This window comes from Branchiostoma lanceolatum, chromosome 2 (assembly GCF_035083965.1).
Source record: "Branchiostoma lanceolatum isolate klBraLanc5 chromosome 2, klBraLanc5.hap2, whole genome shotgun sequence".
Classification (NCBI taxonomy): domain Eukaryota; kingdom Metazoa; phylum Chordata; class Leptocardii; order Amphioxiformes; family Branchiostomatidae; genus Branchiostoma; species Branchiostoma lanceolatum.
The window spans coordinates 23,229,525-23,250,615 of NC_089723.1; the positions used below are offsets into that span (position 1 = coordinate 23,229,525).

General features: G+C 41.0%; 2 protein-coding genes across 2 annotated transcripts; both read right to left on the reverse strand.

The window, feature by feature from the left end:
- Positions 1-11: 11 nt before the first annotated feature.
- Positions 12-5,879, reverse strand: LOC136426934 (cartilage matrix protein-like). Its single transcript, XM_066415654.1, has 13 exons — positions 5,819-5,879; positions 5,390-5,538; positions 5,051-5,160; positions 4,730-4,794; positions 4,321-4,466; positions 3,537-4,150; positions 3,042-3,106; positions 2,722-2,870; positions 1,465-1,574; positions 1,272-1,336; positions 994-1,139; positions 265-824; positions 12-38 (listed from the first exon to the last, which is right to left on the reverse strand). The coding sequence occupies exons 2-13, from the start codon at positions 5,475-5,477 to the stop codon at positions 12-14; spliced, it is 2,145 nt and encodes a 714-aa protein (XP_066271751.1). The 5' UTR covers positions 5,478-5,538; positions 5,819-5,879.
- A 300-nt stretch (positions 5,880-6,179) lies between these two features.
- LOC136426935 (collagen alpha-6(VI) chain-like) lies at positions 6,180-20,189 on the reverse strand. The gene is made up of 30 exons (XM_066415655.1): positions 19,649-20,189; positions 19,407-19,516; positions 19,222-19,286; positions 18,794-18,942; positions 18,452-18,561; positions 18,068-18,132; positions 17,795-17,940; positions 16,963-17,517; positions 16,721-16,830; positions 16,528-16,592; positions 16,100-16,248; positions 15,758-15,867; positions 15,368-15,432; positions 15,095-15,240; positions 14,263-14,817; positions 14,021-14,130; positions 13,836-13,900; positions 13,408-13,556; positions 13,066-13,175; positions 12,683-12,747; positions 12,410-12,555; positions 11,582-12,136; positions 8,893-9,447; positions 8,650-8,759; positions 8,465-8,529; positions 8,038-8,186; positions 7,696-7,805; positions 7,319-7,383; positions 7,040-7,185; positions 6,180-6,766 (listed from the first exon to the last, which is right to left on the reverse strand). The coding sequence occupies exons 1-30, from the start codon at positions 20,100-20,102 to the stop codon at positions 6,180-6,182; spliced, it is 5,841 nt and encodes a 1,946-aa protein (XP_066271752.1). The 5' UTR covers positions 20,103-20,189.
- Positions 20,190-21,091: the final 902 nt, after the last annotated feature.

The window sequence follows — 21,091 nt, forward strand, 5'->3', positions numbered from 1 at the left end:
CATGTTTACTGTCACAGATGTAAAAACAGGTACGGAAGCTGCAAGTAAAATGGAAACGACTTGTAGAATTCTCTTTGCTAACATACAGAAAGACATTCAAGTTTATTTTGTTAACGATATTTTGCTCAATGCCACAATAATGGAAACATCTACATGGGCTCCAAGTTTTTTGGTCAACAAGCATGTTATGTAAGTTTCAATGTAAGAGCAATATCAATAGAAAAAACATATTAAAGACGACAGATAAGATGTGTGCAACAGAACCTCACCATCACACACTCCAGTCAGCAGCGTGTTCCGGAGATTATCCAACAGATTGAAGTTGTCCACCAATGCCAGCGTGTTGTTGTTGCTGGCAATTTGTTCCAACTGATCTGCGTCATATCCGGAAACGCCGATAGCATAGACCGTAATTCCCTTTTGTTGTGCTTCCAAGGCAGGTGCAGCAACTGCGTCGTAGGAAACACCGTCAGTTACGACGATGACAACCTTCGGCACACCCGGTCGAGCTCCATCAGATTTGCCAAAGCCGTACGTTGTCACATAGCGAATGGCCTTTCCAGTCAGAGTCCCTCCTCTCATGTACTGCACATCGTCTATCGCAGTAGATAATGTTTCCTTTGTGAGGAAAGAGTTCATGGAAAATTCTTGTCTGACCCTTGTGCTGTACTGAATGACCCCTACTTGAGTTGCCGAAGCACCAATGTCGAATCCACTGATTGCTTTCTTGGTGAACTGTTTGACTTTTTCGAAATTGGTGGCCCCCACACTTCCTGATCCGTCAAGGAGAAAGATGATATCCAGCGGATTTCGGCAAAGAGTGGCTGTAAGGAGGAGAACACATTGCCATAGACGTGTTACAAGAGTCCTATAATATTAACACAAACGCCTGCAGGAGGGATTATTGATATTTAAATGTTTGAATGATAAAAGTACGGAATGTAAAAATCACTTTCCAAAAAGTAAATTATCTGCTGAAAATGATGGCCTTACCAGCTTCTCCAGAAACGAAAGAGGTCGAATCAACCGTGATGGAGCCAAGCGATCCAGATGAAACAGCCGTGGAAACGGTTGTTATCACAGTAGTTGAGGACGTTACGGTAACCGTTAAGGAAACCGATACAAAGATATTGAGGCCACTGAAAAACAAGTTAAAGATTAACAACAATGGCGAGTATTACAAACGTTTAAAAAATGCCAACTTCTCATGGCCACATACAGTTGAAATATGGGGGAGGCATAAATTTGATCAAGTTTGATTTCATACTTACGATGAGCGAAATTCGGTGACCTGTACCGTTGTGACGCCAGTTACGTTACTAAATACAGTTAACATCTGAAAGGAAAATTCCAAGAACGGTCAATTTATTAGCGCATTTAACGCACACATGCACTATCAACTGATTCGTAAGAACGAAAAAACAACAAGGATTTTAAAACTAACAGCCTCTACTTGTTCTTTACCTGGGTTTCTATGCGCGTCTTTAACGTGGCAAATGCTTGACTCTCCACGTTAAGAAGATCAGCGGTGAAGGTCTCTTGAACTACAAGTGCAATAGTCACCACAGTTGTTGCTGGAAGGAAAAGACATACGACATTACATAGTAAAATAAGTGTGGCAATTAAAAATTATTGCCATAGCGAAGGTGTCTGGGTTGATCGTTCTTCATTGTAAGGAAAGTAGTACGTAGCACTCTAAGTTCTGCCATAATATTTGTTCAAAACGCACTTAAAAATTAGAAATGCATCTGTCAAGCAGATATAGAAAGGCACCATAACTTGATGAGTTCCAAGCAGATATCGAAAGACCGGAGCACACTCCCGGTATAGTGTCTTTCTTTGCCGTTTTTGGAACGAGAATCTAGGCCAGAAGTTTAGAAATTCGGTTTGCTGGGGCTCCTATGATCGTTTTTATTGTTATTCTGGCTCTGTAGGATGTGTTTTCGAGGAGTTACTGTTGTTTTTCCGACAGTCCGCACCCCTCCACGTAAAGCGTTCAGTGTAGACTGCCCAAGTGGTAACCAAGTTCTTTATCGTTCTGTTAAAGAACTTTGCCTTTCTATATATGCCTGGATCTCCTCAAGTTTTGGTGTTCACAGAGGTTTTTTGGTGGAAGGCATGATGTTCAGCACGTTTTTGTGATAATACTGTAGATCAACTGGAGTAGGTTGAAAACCCTTTTCAAAGCTAGAATACTGACACACTCCCACCAGTACGAAATCGGACACCACGTAATTAAGTAGGACCTGCGTGCCGGGATGTCAAACCTACTAATAAAGTACAGAGTTACAGGCGGGTGTTCCCCAGGGTTTGCGCGGGCGGATTGCAGAAATTCTTGTGGAATTCTGGGAATTCTTGCATATCGGGCGTAAAGTATACTATTAAGCTCGCTCCTAAAGCTTCGCTAAAAAATTGAACCGGCACAGAACCATCATGGTATAAACACAAGAGGCTTTCAAAGATCCACTTCACAAACGGCAAAGCAAAGCTCCTTTTTTTATTCAAGTAAGCTGGCAATACAGACGTAGTGGTGGCGCACTCAAGTTAAGAAACTTACATAAATGGCACCACTAAACAAATACACACAAGACATAAAAGTGGACAGGTAAGAATACAAAACTTGTAACAAACATGAGATAACGAAATGATTAATGAAGTAATGGATATAGAAGCAAATCATTCGGTATGCTAATCTTGTATGCTGAAGAAAACTTTACTCACATTCTTCCACGAAAGCAGCTGAACTTGCGATCACAGTTATGGAACCCAAACTCCCTGTTTGTACCGCCGCGACAAATGTTTGCTTCATTGTGACTGCAGCAAACTCAGAGACAGCTACGGCTATCACCACTTTGAGCTGGTTGTTAGGCCTTTTGAAGAAAGAAAGACGTTAACTTCAAGCTGACCACTGCTTTGGTTGCGCGTCTAATATTGTCCGAAAAAAAGTGCATCTTAAACATACATCGTTCAGAGACCACTAAAGCTTACCACTATGAAATGATTCGTTCTTTTACATAAACAGCTTAACTTTCAATACTTACGCTGGTTGGAAGCCGACAACCAAGACGCTCTGGACTCCCACCACAGACACAAGTAAACTTGTAATCTATAAAAGAAATACTTAAATCAGCTAATTACATATAATTGTTGGAAATGCACTGAGAATGACTTGTGATGTCTTATTTCGACTCTAAACTTTTAATATGACGTATTGCAATCAACGTACCTCTGTTCTCAGACTTGTAGAGAGGGTTGTAAACGCAACCGATGCCGTGTCCCTCAGATCAGCAGTGAACGGTATGTTCACCGTCACAGATGTAAAAACTGGTATAAAAGCTGCAAGTAAAATTGACACAACTTAAAGAAGTCCCTTCAGGTACATACAGAGAGGTAAGTAAATATACAAACATTGCGTGTTGTGAGTTACATTGTATGACATTTTTCGAATATCTATATCCTTGTAAGCGTCACTATGCCCGCAAAGGTTGTTAGTTCACAACAATGTCATGCAGTTTTAATATAAGAAATACTATTACAAAGGCGCAATAAAAAAACACACAATAACCATGCATATGTGTATGCAATAGAACCTCACCATCACACACTCCAGTCAGCAGCGTGTTCCGGAGATTATCTAACAGATTAAAGTTGTCCACCAATGCCAACGTGTTGTTGTTGCTGGCAATTTGTTCCAACTGATCTGCGTCATATCCGGAAACGCCGATAGCATAGACCGTAATTCCCTTTTGTTGTGCTTCCAAGGCAGGTGCAGCAACTGCGTCGTAGGACACACCGTCAGTTACGACGATGACAACCTTCGGAACACCCGGTCGAGCTCCATCAGATTTGCCAAAGCCGTACTTCGTCACATAGCGAATGGCCTTTCCAGTCAGAGTCCCTCCTCTCATGTACTGCACGTCATCGATCGCAGTAGATAATGCCTCCTTTGTGAGGAAAGAGTTCATGGAAAATTCTTGTCTGACCCGTGTGCTGTACTGAATGACCCCTACTTGAGTTGCCGAAGCACCAATGTCAAATCCACTGATTGCTTTCTTGGTGAACTGTTTGACTTTTTCGAAATTGGTGGCCCCCACACTCCCTGATCCGTCCAGGAGAAAGATGATGTCGAGTGGGTTTCGGCAAAGAGTGGCTGCAACCAAGGAAACTCGTTGTCATGATAGGGCAACAATATGAAACAGTTATCAAAATGTTGACCTAAATGAATTGAAGAGATAGATAAATGACAGGCAGTGATAAGACGTAGTATGCTCTTCAATCGCAAAAAAATACCAGACCGATTGTCGTAATGAATGGCTTTACCGGCTTCTCCAGAGACAAAGGATGTCGAGTCCACAGTGAGGGAGCCTATAGAACCAGATGAGACAGCCGTCGAAACAGAAGTGACCACTGTAGTCGAGGACGTCACCGTAACCGTCAAGGAAACCGCTACCAAGATATTTAGGCCTCTGCAATATTATGAAAACAGAATGTCAGCTTATTCTTTACTATTGTTATTGATATATATTGGGAATGCCAACTTAAACCTTCAAGCACCCTACAACCTTGTTGTACAACCAATCCCTTCTAACAACTTGCAGCCAACAAGAGAAAACAAATAACATCGTCAATGTAACTGCATTATGCAGCATCGTGTAATTAATCGGCGTTGTAGATCAGCCTTTGTTTTCAAGTAAATTGACATTTTTCAAGTTCGGAAATTTGAACTTACGAACAACTGACGCTGGTCACTTCAATGGACACCACTCCTGGAATATTTCCAAGAGTTGACAGCACCTACATGTAATAATTTATGTAAAACAAAAGGCTTCTGTTAAGGGAAAAATGTAAGATAATGTTGTATAAAGTCAAAATTTACTCTCCGAAAATGCCAATTAACATAACGTAACTGTGACCGCGACTGCAAATACCATTGCCACGTGATAAAGATTAGGGTGCACTAGCTTCATAGATACAACCTTTCGTGGCCCTAGCATAGATATGGAACAACCTTCCCATGAACGTATCATGAACGTATCGAAGTAATTCTCACCGCAGACTCTACTTGGGCAACCAGGTCTCTGTACGCTGCTGATTCTGGGTTGAACAGATCCGCATTGCAATTGTTCTGAACAACCATACTTACTACAGTTGAAGTGGTTTCTGAAAAATGCAAGACACGGACTTAAGATTGGCTTTAGTAACATAAAGAGGATTATGACCTACTACAATATAACTTTTTAACATAAATGTTTTATGGGGGAAAGGATTGCAACTTTTTCAGGCCTCTACAGCCACCGATTATACGAATTACATGACCCGAAGCTAAGACAAAAATGATGATGAGATAACATAATATAACATTATATAATGAACAAAGTAAAATGTTTACCTGCTTCGATAATAGCGGCTGAGCTAGCATTGACTGATATCGATCCCAGGTTACCGGTGCTTACAGTGGCGATAAAGGTTTGCTTCATGCTGGCAGCCGCAAAATCGGCAACATAGACAGCGATCGATACTTTTACTTGATTACCAGTGCTGAAATGATATACAGATATGCAACTTTACTTTCCCCTATTCAGTGAAATATATTATCAAAGCTAGCATTGCATGTTGATCAAATTAGCTATTGTGAATTGCCAATGAACGAAGAAAAAGATAAGACACCCACTATGACTAGACTCTATTGCAACCCACATAACAAAAGTATCAAGATAACCGATTCCTTTCAAAGAACTTACAAGGATACCTTCCGACAATTTCCTCAACAGCGATACAGGATTTGAAAACCATCAGATCTATATGGAATTCTACTCACGCAGGTTGGTAACTAACGATTGATATACTTTGGAATCCCGCGATGGAGATGAACAGTTCGGATACCTGAAGAAAAAAGTTTAAATGTCATACATTCAATTCATTTGTGAAATATGGAAATAACTTTAATTCATGCTCTATGCTAGGAATCAAATGGGCAAGAAACCTTGTTGTACCTCCGTCCTGAGAACACTGGTGATACTGGAGAATTCACTCGATCCGGGGACTCTCAGTTGTACGGAAAACTGGATATTCAATGTCACACTCACAAAGACTGGTGGAACAACTAAAGGAAAAATCAGAAAGAAGAATTCAACACCAGAGTCCACGTCAATCTTTCAAGACAAATTTCCTCAACCTAACTAGTCAATAGAGAAGTGAAAGAAATCATTACCATCACAGACTCCTGTCAAAAGCGAGTTCCTCAGGCTATCCAGCAGGTTGAAGTTGTCCACCACAGCCAATGTCCTGTTATTGCTGGCAATTTGCTCGAGCTGTGCCAAGTCGTATCCCGACACGCCAATGGCGTAGACAAGGATTCCCTTCTGTCTTGCTTGATAGGCCGGTTGCGCCACATCGTCATAAGAAATGCCATCAGTGACCACAACGAGAACCTTCGCCACTCCGGGACGAGCTCCGTCTGATCGTGCAAACCCATACCTGCTGACATACCTGATGGCCCTTCCTGTCAGGGTACCGCCTCGAAGGTATCGAATGTCGTCGATTGCGTTGGACAAAGCATCTCTGCTTCGGAAGCTGTTCATGGAGAATTCCTGTCTTACCCGCGAGCTGTATTGGATCACTCCAATTTGCGTCGCCAAAGGACCGATGTCAAAGGTCTCGACCATCTTCTGAGAAAATTGTTTCACCTTCTCAAAGTTGTAGGCCCCTACACTTCCTGACCCGTCCAACAACAGAATGATGTCCAGAGGTGTTCGGCACAGTAAGGCTGTATATAGAACGATATCATATTGTACAGTTGTGAAATATTCACATGTGCCAGCTTTTTACACTTTATACACAACACCCCAGCACACATCGACGTTGAGTGGTTCAAGGGTTAAGCAAGTTAAAAGCGCTCTTTCTATTGATATACTTTCAAGGAACAAAATGCTAAGGTCATATCAGAGTTACAAGAACTGTCACATTTTGGCAGATATTCTAAAGATCTCTTTATGAGTCTATTTTTATACAAAATCATTGCTAAATGTAATCTTCTAACCTTCATCGCCAGAAGCAAACGAAGTTGGATCGACAGTCAAGCCTCCCACATTTCCAGATGATACGGCTGTAGAGATTGTTGTCACAATTGAACTAGACGACGTGGACACTACCACTACAGTAATAGTGACTCTGATGTAAAGCCCACTAGAGAAAACAAATAACATTGTTAATTTCAAGGTAAACCAATTACACAAAAAAGAGTAGTTGATGCAATTTCTGGATCAGTATGTTCTTCTTTTTAAGCAAACATGTTTCTTCCACCGAAATTTGGACTTACGAGCAACTGACACTGGTCACTTCAATGGACACAACTCCTGGGATGTTTCCAAGAATTGACAGCACCTAAAGATGATAAAGTGAACGATTTTAGTAACATGACGTCAAGAAAGTCGAGGTGTACAAAACGTGTATGTTATCCTCCGAAAGGTTTGTGATAATCCACATTAACTAAACCAAATATAGATAGGGAGGGCCATGTAAAGTGAATCACAAGAATGCATGGGAAATCTATTAGTCCCTTGTGTTAGGGATTGGTACAAATGACGATCAAATCAACCAATGTTTCCTAGGATATTTAGCCTACATGTCAAAAGATCTCCAAAAGCTAGAACAATAATATGCGCATTCTTCACAACGTTCGTGATATGCTCTCACCGCAGATTCCACTCGGGCGACCAGGGCTATGTACGTTGCTGATTCTGGGTTAAGCAGATCTGCACTGCAACTGTCCTGAACAACCAGACTTACGACGGTTGAATTAGTTTCTGGTGAAAGCAAGACACAGTAGGAATCAAGATTGGCATCAGTATCCTGGAGACGACTACTTAACGCACTAGAATATAACGACTCGATTTCTCGGAATTGATAGATGATGCCTCTTCTACCAAAGTAATCATTTGAGATCAATCAAAAGAAAATTGCTATGAAAACTCACGCTTCCAACAAACTCACTAAAAAGACTGAAAATTGAGGTGATTACATAGAATAAATCGTCACCTTGGTTGACTACAATAGCGGAGCCGGCATTCACTGATATAGATCCAAGGTTTCCAGTGCTGACTGCGGCGATAAATATTTGCGTCACGTTGGAAGCAGCAAACTCGGCAACAAAGACAGCAATTGATGCTTTGACTTGATTGCCAGCGCTGAAATGATATACAGACATAGACATCTGTTATCGGATTACTAGACATATCAACGACGTATTCTGTGTAGTTGAAATTTTGTAAGATATTACTTATCGACGAAAACGAATACTACTTGTACAACAACATGACAAAAAACTGTGCGGATTTTTTTCCTAGGGCAAAAGTAGCAAGGATACTGATTCCGATCAAATTTTCTGAAAGTAAACCTCTACATGGCTACTTTGTAAACCTATCTAAGCTTCAGCCTAAAAGATATTTGGAAGTAGTCTACTCACGCAGGTTGGTAACCGGCGATAGATATGCCTTGGAACCCCACGATGGATGTAAACAGTTGGGATAACTGCACAAAAAGGTTCAAGATGTCAATCATTCAATTCATTCCACAAATGAAAGAAGAAAACTAATTCATATTTCACACTTTTATTCCTATCCCAAGAAGAACATAAACTATTCTTCCTACCTCTGCCTTAAGTCCATTGGTGATACTGGAGAATTCGCTCGATGTGGGGTTTCTCAGTCGTACGGAAAACTGGATAGTCAAAGTCACACATACGAAGACTGGTGGTGTAGCTAAAGGAAAAATCAGCATGAGGAATTCAACATCAGAATGCACGTCAATCTTTTAAAACAAACGTTCCTCGACGTATAATCAAATAGTAAACTGAGAAAAAAATAAAAATGTTAGAAATGTGAGAATGTTTACCATCACAAACTCCCATCAAAAGCGAGTTCCTCAGGCTATCCAGCAGGTTGAAGTTGTCCACCACAGCCAATGTCCTGTTATTGCTGGCAATTTGCTCGAGCTGTGCCAAGTCGTATCCCGACACGCCAATGGCGTAGACAAGGATTCCCTTCTGTCTTGCTTGATAGGCCGGTTGCGCCACATCGTCATAAGAAATGCCATCAGTGACCACAACGAGAACCTTCGCCACTCCGGGACGAGCTCCGTCTGATCGTGCAAACCCATACCTGCTGACATACCTGATGGCCCTTCCTGTCAGGGTACCGCCTCGAAGGTATCGAATGTCGTCGATTGCGTTGGACAAAGCATCTCTGCTTTGGAAGCTGTTCATGGAGAATTCCTGTCTTACCCGCGAGCTGTATTGGATCACTCCAATTTGCGTCGCCAAAGGACCGATGTCAAAGGTCTCGACCATCTTCTGAGAAAATTGTTGCACCTTCTCAAAGTTGTAGGCCCCTACACTTCCTGACCCGTCCAACAACAGAATGATGTCCAGAGGTGTTCGGCACAGTAAGGCTGTGTATAGAACGATATCATATTGTACAGTTGTGAAATATTCACATGTGCCAGCTTTTTACACTTTATACACAACACCCCAGCACACATCGACGTTGAGTGGTTCAAGGGTTAAGCAAGTTAAAAGCGCTCTTTCTATTGATATACTTTCAAGGAACAAAATGCTAAGGTCATATCAGAGTTACAAGAACTGTCACATTTTGGCAGATATTCTAAAGATCTCTTTATGGGTCTATTTTTATACAAAATCATTGCTAAATGTAATCTTCTAACCTTCATCGCCAGAAGCAAACGAAGTTGGATCGACAGTCAAGCCTCCCACATTTCCAGATGATACGGCTGTAGAGATTGTTGTCACAATTGAACTAGACGACGTGGACACTACCACTACAGTAATAGTGACTCTGATGTAAAGCCCACTAGAGAAAACAAATAACATTGTTAATTTCAAGGTAAACCAATTACACAAAAAAGAGTAGTTGATGCAATTTCTGGATCAGTATGTTCTTCTTTTTAAGCAAACATGTTTCTTCCACCGAAATTTGGACTTACGAGCAACTGACACTGGTCACTTCAATGGACACAACTCCTGGGATGTTTCCAAGAATTGACAGCACCTAAAGATGATAAAGTGAACGATTTTAGTAACATGACGTCAAGAAAGTCGAGGTGTACAAAACGTGTATGTTATCCTCCGAAAGGTTTGTGATAATCCACATTAACTAAACCAAATATAGATAGGGAGGGCCATGTAAAGTGAATCACAAGAATGCATGGGAAATCTATTAGTCCCTTGTGTTAGGGATTGGTACAAATGACGATCAAATCAACCAATGTTTCCTAGGATATTTAGCCTACATGTCGAAAGATCTCCAAAAGCTAGAACAATGATATGCGCATTCTTCACAACGTTCGTGATATGCTCTCACCGCAGATTCCACTCGGGCGACCAGGGCTATGTACGTTGCTGATTCTGGGTTGAGCAGATCTGCACTGCAACTGTCCTGAACAACCAGACTTACGACGGTTGAATTAGTTTCTGGTGAAAGCAAGACACGGTAGGAATCAAGATTGGCATCAGTATCCTGGAGACGAGTACTTAACGCACTAGAATATAACAACTCGATTTCTCGGAATTGATAGATGATGCATCTTCTGCCAAAGTAATCATTTGAGATCAATCCAAAGGAAATTACCATGAAAACTCACGCATCCAACAAACTTACTAAAAAGAATGAAAATTGAGGTGGTTACAGGGAATAAATCGTCACCTTGGTTGACTTCAATGGCGGAGCTGGCATTCACTGATATAGATCCAAGGTTGCCAGTGCTGACTGCGGCGACAAATATTTGCGTCACGTTGGAAGCAGCAAACTCGGCAACAAAGACAGCAATTGATGCTTTGACTTGATTGCCAGCGCTGAAATGATATACAGACATAGACATCTGTTATCGGATAACTAGACATATCAACGACGTATTCTATGTAGTTGAAATTTTGTAAGATATTACTTATCGACGAAAACGAATACTACTTGTACAACAACATGACAAAAAACTGTGCGGATTTTTTTTCCTAAAGCAAAAGTAGTAAGGATACTGATTCCGATCAAATTTTCAGTAAGTAAACCTCTACATGGCTACTTTGTAAACATATTTAAGCTTCAGCCCAAATTATATCTAAAAGTAGTCTACTCACGCAGGTTGGTAACCGGTGATAGATATGCCTTGGAACCCCACGATGGATGTAAACAGTTGGGATAACTGCACAAAAAGGTTCAAGATGTCAATCATTCAATTCATTCCACAAATGAAAGAAAAAAACTAATTCATATTTCACACTTTTATTCCTATCCGGATATCCCAAGAAGAACATAAACTATTCTTCCTACCTCTGCCTTAAGTCCATTGGTGATACTGGAGAATTCGCTCGATGTGGGGTTTCTCAGTCGTATGGAAAACCGGATATTCAAAGTCACACATACAAAGACTGGTGGTGTAGCTAAAGGAAAAATCAGAGAGAGGAATTCAACATCAGAATGCACGTCAATCTTATAAAACAAAATTTCCTCGATGTATAATCAACTAGTAAATTGAGAAATATTGAAAATGTTAGAAACGTGAGAATGTTTACCATCACAAACTCCCGTCAAAAGCGAGTTCCTCAGGCTATCCAGCAGGTTGAAGTTGTCCACCACAGCCAATGTCCTGTTATTGCTGGCAATTTGCTCCAGCTGTGCCAAGTCGTATCCCGACACGCCAATGGCGTAGACAAGGATTCCCTTCTGTCTTGCTTGATAGGCTGGTTGCGCCACATCGTCATACGAAATGCCATCTGTGACTACGATGAGAACCTTCGCCACTCCGGGACGAGCTCCGTCTGATCGTGCAAACCCATACCTGCTGACATACCTGATGGCCCTTCCTGTCAGGGTACCGCCTCGCAGGTATCGAATGTCGTCGATTGCGTTGGACAAAGCATCTCTGCTTTGGAAGCTGTTCATGGAGAATTCCTGTCTTACCCGCGAGCTGTATTGGATCACTCCAATTTGCGTCGCCAAAGGACCGATGTCAAAGGTCTCGACCATCTTTTGAGAAAATTGTTTCACCTTCTCAAAGTTGTAGGCCCCTACACTTCCTGACCCGTCCAACAACAGAATGATGTCCAGAGGTGTTCGGCACAGTAAGGCTGTGTATAGAACGATATTATATTGTTGTGAAATCTCCACATGTACCAGCTTTTTACACTTTATACACAACAGACCAGCACACATCGGCGTTGAGTGGTCCAAAGGTTAAGCAAGTTAAAAGCGCTCTTTCTATTGATATACTTTCAAGGAACAAAATGTTAAGGTCATATCATATCAGAGTTACAAGAACTGTCACATTTTGGCAGCTATTCTAAAGATCTTTTCATGGATCTATTTTTATACAAAATCATTGCTAAATGTAATCTTCTAACCTTCATCGCCAGAAGCAAACGAAGTTGGATCGACAGTCAAGCCTCCCACATTTCCAGATGATACGGCTGTAGAGATTGTTGTCACAAGTGTACTAGACGACGTGGACACTACCACAATAGTAATAGTGACTCTGATGTAAAGCCCACTAGAGAAAACAAATTAATTTCAAGGTAAACCAATTATACAACAAAGAGTACTTGATGCAATGTCTGGATCAGAATATTCTTTTTTTTAAGCAAAAATGTGTTCCTTCCACCGAAATTTGGACTTACGAGCAACTGATGCTGGTCACTTCAATGGACACAACTCCTGGGATGTTTCCAAAAATTGACAGCACCTAAGGATGATAAAGTGAACGATTTTAGTAACATGACGTCAAGAAAGTCGAGGTGTACAAAACGTGTATGTTATCCTCCGAAAGGTTTCTGATAATCCACATTAACTAAACCAAATATAGATAGGGAGGGCCATGTAATTGAAACACAAGAATGGGGAATCTATTAGTCCCTTGTGTTAGGGCTTGGTACAAATGACGATCAAATCAACCAATGTTTCCTAGGATATTTAGTCTACATGTCAAAAGATGTCCAAAAGCTAGAACAATACTTGTTACATGACATGCGCATTTTTCACAATGTTCGTGATATGCTCTCACCGCAGATTCCACTCGTGCGACCAGGGCTATGTTCGTTGCTGATTCTGGGTTGAGTAGATCTGCACTGCAACTGTCCTGAACAACCAGACTTACGACGGTTGAATTAGTTTCTGGTGAAAGCAAGACACAGTAGGAATCAAGATTGGCATCAGTATCCTGGAGACGAGTACTTAACGCACTAGAATATAACAACTCGATTTCTCGGAATTGATAGATGATGCATCTTCTACCAAAGTAATCATTTGAGATCAATCCAAAGGAAATTGCTATGAAAACTCACGCATCCAACAAACTTACTAAAAAGACTGAAAATTGAGGTGGTTACAGGAAATAAATCGTCACCTTGGTTGACTACAATGGCGGAGCTGGCATTCACTGATATGGATCCAAGGTTGCCAGTGCTGACTGCGGCGATAAATATTTGCGTCGTGTTGGAAGCAGCAAACTCGGCAACAAAGACAGCAATTGATGCTTTGACTTGATTGCCAGCGCTGAAATGATATACAGACATAGACATCTGTTATCGGATAACTAGACATATCAACGACGTATTCTATGTAGTTGAAATTTTGTAAGATATTACTTATCGACGAAAACGAATACTACTTGTACTACAACATGACAAAAAACTGTGCGGATTTTTTTTCCTAAAGCAAAAGAAGTAAGGATACTGATTCCGATCAAATTTTCAGTAAGTAAACCTCTACATGGCTACTTTGTAAACATATTTAAGCTTCAGCCCAAATTATATCTAAAAGTAGTCTACTCACGCAGGTTGGTAACCGGCGATAGATATGCCTTGGAACCCCACGATGGATGTAAACAGTTGGGATAACTGCACAAAGAGGTTCAAGATGTCAATCATTTAATTCATTCCACAAATGAAAGAAGAAAACTAATTCATATTTCACACTTTTATTCCTATCCCAAGAAGAACATAAACTATTCTTCCTACCTCTGCCTTAAGTCCATTGGTGATACTGGAGAATTCGCTCGATGTGGGGTTTCTCAGTCGTATGGAAAACTGGATATTCAAAGTCACACATACAAAGACTGGTGGTGTAGCTAAAGGAAAAACCAGAGAGAGGAATTCAACATCAGAATGCACGTCAATCTTTTAAAACAAAATTTCCTCGATGTATAATCAACTAGTAAATTGAGAAATATTGAAAATGTTAGAAACGTGAGAATGTTTACCATCACAAACTCCCGTCAAAAGCGAGTTCCTCAGGCTATCCAGCAGGTTGAAGTTGTCCACCACAGCCAATGTCCTGTTATTGCTGGCAATTTGCTCCAGCTGTGCCAAGTCGTATCCCGACACGCCAATGGCGTAGACAAGGATTCCCTTCTGTCTTGCTTGATAGGCTGGTTGCGCCACATTGTCATACGAAATGCCATCTGTGACTACGATGAGAACCTTCGCCACTCCGGGACGAGCTCCGTCTGATCGTGCAAACCCATACCTGCTGACATACCTGATGGCCCTTCCTGTCAGGGTACCGCCTCGCAGGTATCGAATGTCGTCGATTGCGTTGGACAAAGCATCTCTGCTTTGGAAGCTGTTCATGGAGAATTCCTGTCTTACCCGCGAGCTGTATTGGATCACTCCAATTTGCGTCGCCAAAGGACCGATGTCAAAGGTCTCGACCATCTTTTGAGAAAATTGTTTCACCTTCTCAAAGTTGTAGGCCCCTACACTTCCTGACCCGTCCAACAACAGAATGATGTCCAGAGGTGTTCGGCACAGTAAGGCTGTGTATAGAACGATATTATATGGTACAGTTGTGAAATCTCCACATGTGCCAGCTTTTTACACTTTATACACAACAGACCAGCACACATCGGCGTTGAGTGGTCCAAAGGTTAAGCAAGTTAAAAGCGCTCTTTCTATTGATGTACTTTCAAGGAACAAAATGTTAAGGTCATATTATATCAGAGTTACAAGAACTGTCACATTTGGCAGCTATTCTAAAGATCTTTTCATGGATCTATTTTTATACAAAATCATTGCTAAATGTAATCTTCTAACCTTCATCGCCAGAAGCAAACGAAGTTGGATCGACAGTCAAGCCTCCCACATTTCCAGATGATACGGCTGTAGAGATTGTTGTCACAAGTGTACTAGACGACGTGGACACTACCACAATAGTAATAGTGACTCTGATGTAAAGCCCACTAGAGAAAACAAATTAATTTCAAGGTAAACCAATTATACAACAAAGAGTACTTGATGCAATGTCTGGATCAGAATATTCTTTTTTTTAAGCAAAAATGTGTTCCTTCCACCGAAATTTGGACTTACGAGCAACTGATGCTGGTCACTTCAATGGACACAACTCCTGGGATGTTTCCAAAAATTGACAGCACCTAAGGATGATAAAGTGAACGATTTTAGTAACATGACGTCAAGAAAGTCGAGGTGTACAAAACGTGTATGTTATCCTCCGAAAGCCGAAAGGTTTCTGATAATCCACATTAACTAAACCAAATATAGATAGGGAGGGCCATGTAATTGAAACACAAGAATGGGGAATCTATTAGTCCCTTGTGTTAGGGATTGGTACAAATGACGATCAAATCAACCAATGTTTCCTAGGATATTTAGTCTACATGTCAAAAGATGTCCAAAAGCTAGAACAATACTTGTTACATGACATGCGCATTTTTCACAATGTTCGTGATATGCTCTCACCGCAGATTCCACTCGTGCGACCAGGGCTATGTACGTTGCTGATTCTGGGTTGAGTAGATCTGCACTGCAACTGTCCTGAACAACCAGACTTACGACGGTTGAATTAGTTTCTGGTGAAAGCAAGACACAGTAGGAATCAAGATTGGCATCAGTATCCTGGAGACGAGTACTTAACGCACTAGAATATAACAACTCGATTTCTCGGAATTGATAGATGATGCATCTTCTGCCAAAGTAATCATTTGAGATCAATCCAAAGGAAATTGCTATGAAAACTCACGCATCCAACAAACTTACTAAAAAGACTGAAAATAGAGGTGGTTACAGGGAATAAATCGTCACCTTGGTTGACTACAATGGCGGAACTGGCATTCACTGATATGGATCCAAGGTTGCCAGTGCTGACTGCGGCGATAAATATTTGCGTCGTGTTGGAAGCAGCAAACTCGGCAACAAAGACAGCAATTGATGCTTTGACTTGATTGCCAGCGCTGAAATGATATACAGACATAGACATCTGTTATCGGATAACTAGACATATTAACGACGTATTCTATGTAGTTGAAATTTTGTAAGATATTACTTATCGACGAAAACGAATACTACTTGTACTACAACATGACAAAAAACTGTGCGGATTTTTTTTCCTAAAGCAAAAGAAGTAAGGATACTGATTCCGATCAAATTTTCAGTAAGTAAACCTCTACATGGCTACTTTGTAAACATATTTAAGCTTCAGCCCAAATTATATCTAAAAGTAGTCTACTCACGCAGGTTGGTAACCGGCGATAGATATGCCTTGGAACCCCACGATGGATGTAAACAGTTGGGATAACTGCACAAAGAGGTTCAAGATGTCAATCATTTAATTCATTCCACAAATGAAAGAAGAAAACTAATTCATATTTCACACTTTTATTCCTATCCGGATATCCCAAGAAGAACATAAACTATTCTTCCTACCTCTGCCTTAAGTCCATTGGTGATACTGGAGAATTCGCTCGATGTGGGGTTTCTCAGTCGTATGGAAAACTGGATATTCAAAGTCACACATACAAAGACTGGTGGTGTAGCTAAAGGAAAAACCAGAGAGAGGAATTCAACATCAGAATGCACGTCAATCTTATAAAACAAAATTTCCTCGATGTATAATCAACTAGTAAATTGAGAAATATTGAAAATGTTAGAAACGTGAGAATGTTTACCATCACAAACTCCCGTCAAAAGCGAGTTCCTCAGGCTATCCAGCAGGTTGAAGTTGTCCACCACAGCCAATGTCCTGTTATTGCTGGCAATTTGCTCGAGCTGTGCCAAGTCGTATCCCGACACGCCAATGGCGTAGACAAGGATTCCCTTCTGTCTTGCTTGATAGGCTGGTTGCGCCACATTGTCATACGAAATGCCATCTGTGACTACGATGAGAACCTTCGCCACTCCGGGACGAGCTCCGTCTGATCGTGCAAACCCATACCTGCTGACATACCTGATGGCCCTTCCTGTCAGGGTACCGCCTCGCAGGTATCGAATGTCGTCGATTGCGTTGGACAAAGCATCTCTGCTTTGGAAGCTGTTCATGGAGAATTCCTGTCTTACCCGCGAGCTGTATTGGATCACTCCAATTTGCGTCGCCAAAGGACCGATGTCAAAGGTCTCGACCATCTTTTGAGAAAATTGTTTCACCTTCTCAAAGTTGTAGGCCCCTACACTTCCTGACCCGTCCAACAACAGAATGATGTCCAGAGGTGTTCGGCACAGTAAGGCTGTGTATAGAACGATATTATATGGTACAGTTGTGAAATCTCCACATGTGCCAGCTTTTTACACTTTATACACAACAGACCAGCACACATCGGCGTTGAGTGGTCCAAAGGTTAAGCAAGTTAAAAGCGCTCTTTCTATTGATGTACTTTCAAGGAACAAAATGTTAAGGTCATATCATATCAGAGTTACAAGAACTGTCACATTTGGCAGCTATTCTAAAGATCTTTTCATGGATCTATTTTTATACAAAATCATTGCTAAATGTAATCTTCTAACCTTCATCGCCAGAAGCAAACGAAGTTGGATCGACAGTCAAGCCTCCCACATTTCCAGATGATACGGCTGTAGAGATTGTTGTCACAAGTGTACTAGACGACGTGGACACTACCACAATAGTAATAGTGACTCTGATGTAAAGCCCACTAGAGAAAACAAATTAATTTCAAGGTAAACCAATTATACAACAAAGAGTACTTGATGCAATGTCTGCATCAGAATATTCTTTTTTTTAAGCAAAAATGTGTTCCTTCCACCGAAATTTGGACTTACGAGCAACTGATGCTGGTCACTTCAATGGACACAACTCCTGGGATGTTTCCAAAAATTGACAGCACCTAAGGATGATAAAGTGAACGATTTTAGTAACATGACGTCAAGAAAGTCGAGGTGTACAAAACGTGTATGTTATCCTCCGAAAGGTTTCTGATAATCCACATTAACTAAACCAAATATAGATAGGGAGGGCCATGTAAAGTGAATCACAAGAATGGGGAATCTATTAGTCCCTTGTGTTAGGAATTGGTACAAATGACGATCAAATCAACCAATGTTTCCTAGGATATTTAGTCTACATGTCAAAAGATGTCCAAAAGCTAGAACAATACTTGTTACATGACATGCGCATTTTTCACAATGTTCGTGATATGCTCTCACCGCAGATTCCACTCGTGCGACCAGGGCTATGTACGTTGCTGATTCTGGGTTGAGTAGATCTGCACTGCAACTGTCCTGAACAACCAGACTTACGACGGTTGAATTAGTTTCTGGTGAAAGCAAGACACAGTAGGAATCAAGATTGGCATCAGTATCCTGGAGACGAGTACTTAACGCACTAGAATATAACAACTCGATTTCTCGGAATTGATAGATGATGCATCTTCTGCCAAAGTAATCATCTGAGATCAATCCAAAGGAAATTGCTATGAAAACTCACGCATCCAACAAACTTACTAAAAAGACTGAAAATTGAGGTGGTTACAGGGAATAAATCGTCACCTTGGTTGACTACAATGGCGGAGCTGGCATTCACTGATAAAGATCCAAGGTTGCCAGTGCTGACTGCGGCGATAAATATTTGCGTCGCGTTGGAAGCAGCAAACTCGGCAACAAAGACAGCAATTGATGCTTTGACTTGATTGCCAGCGCTGAAATGATATACAGACATAGACATCTGTTATCGGATAACTAGACATATCAACGACGTATTCTATGTAGTTGAAATTTTGTAAGATATTACTTATCGACGAAAACGAATACTACTTGTACAACAACATGACAAAAAACTGTGTGGATTTTTTTTCCTAAAGCAAAAGTAGTAAGGATACTGATTCCGATCAAATTTTCAGTAAGTAAACCTCTACATGGCTACTTTGTAAACATATTTAAGCTTCAGCCCAAATTATATCTAAAAGTAGTCTACTCACGCAGGTTGGTAACCGGCGATAGATATGCCTTGGAACCCCACGATGGATGTAAACAGTTGGGATAACTGCACAAAAAGGTTCAAGATGTCAATCATTCAATTCATTCCACAAATGCAAGAAGAAAACTGATTCATATTTCACACTTTTATTCCTATCCCAAGAAGAACATAAACTATTCTTCCTACCTCTGCCTTAAGTCCATTGGTGATACTGGAGAATTCGCTCGATGTGGGGTTTCTCAGTCGTATGGAAAACTGGATATTCAAAGTCACACATACAAAGACTGGTGGTGTAGCTAAAGGAAAAATCAGAGAGAGAGATTCAACATCAGAATGCACGTCAATCTTATAATACAAAATTTCCTCGATGTATAATCAACTAGTAAATTGAGAAATATTGAAAATGTTAGAAATGTGAGAATGTTTACCATCACAAACTCCCGTCAAAAGCGAGTTCCTCAGGCTATCCAGCAGGTTGAAGTTGTCCACCACAGCCAATGTCCTGTTATTGCTGGCAATTTGCTCCAGCTGTGCCAAGTCGTATCCCGACACGCCAATGGCGTAGACAAGGATTCCCTTCTGTCTTGCTTGATAGGCTGGTTGCGCCACATTGTCATACGAAATGCCATCTGTGACTACGATGAGAACCTTCGCCACTCCGGGACGAGCTCCGTCTGATCGTGCAAACCCATACCTGCTGACATACCTGATGGCCCTTCCTGTCAGGGTACCGCCTCGCAGGTATCGAATGTCGTCGATTGCGTTGGACAAAGCATCTCTGCTTTGGAAGCTGTTCATGGAGAATTCCTGTCTTACCCGCGAGCTGTATTGGATCACTCCAATTTGCGTCGCCAAAGGACCGATGTCAAAGGTCTCGACCATCTTTTGAGAAAATTGTTTCACCTTCTCAAAGTTGTAGGCCCCTACACTTCCTGACCCGTCCAACAACAGAATGATGTCCAGAGGTGTTCGGCACAATAAGGCTGTGTATAGAACGATATTATATTGTTGTGAAATCTCCACATGTACCAGCTTTTTACACTTTATACACAACAGACCAGCACACATCGGCGTTGAGTGGTCCAAAGGTTAAGCAAGTTAAAAGCGCTCTATCTATTGATATACTTTCAAGGAACAAAATGTTAAGGTCATATCATATCAGAGTTACAAGAACTGTCACATTTTGGCAGCTATTCTAAAGATCTTTTCATGGATCTATTTTTATACAAAATCATTGCTAAATGTAATCTTCTAACCTTCATCGCCAGAAGCAAACGAAGTTGGATCGACAGTCAAGCCTCCCACATTTCCAGATGATACGGCTGTAGAGATTGTTGTCACAAGTGTACTAGACGACGTGGACACTACCACAATAGTAATAGTGACTCTGATGTAAAGCCCACTAGAGAAAACAAATTAATTTCAAGGTAAACCAATTATACAACAAAGAGTACTTGATGCAATGTCTGGATCAGAATATTCTTTTTTTTTAAGCAAAAATGTGTTCCTTCCACCGAAATTTGGACTTACGAGCAACTGATGCTGGTCACTTCAATGGACACAACTCCTGGGATGTTTCCAAAAATTGACAGCACCTAAGGATGATAAAGTGAACGATTTTAGTAACATGACGTCAAGAAAGTCGAGGTGTACAAAACGTGTATGTTATCCTCCGAAAGGTTTCTGATAATCCACATTAACTAAACCAAATATAGATAGGGAGGGCCATGTAAAGTGAATCACAAGAATGGGGAATCTATTAGTCCCTTGTGTTAGGAATTGGTACAAATGACGATCAAATCAACCAATGTTTCCTAGGATATTTAGTCTACATGTCAAAAGATGTCCAAAAGCTAGAACAATACTTGTTA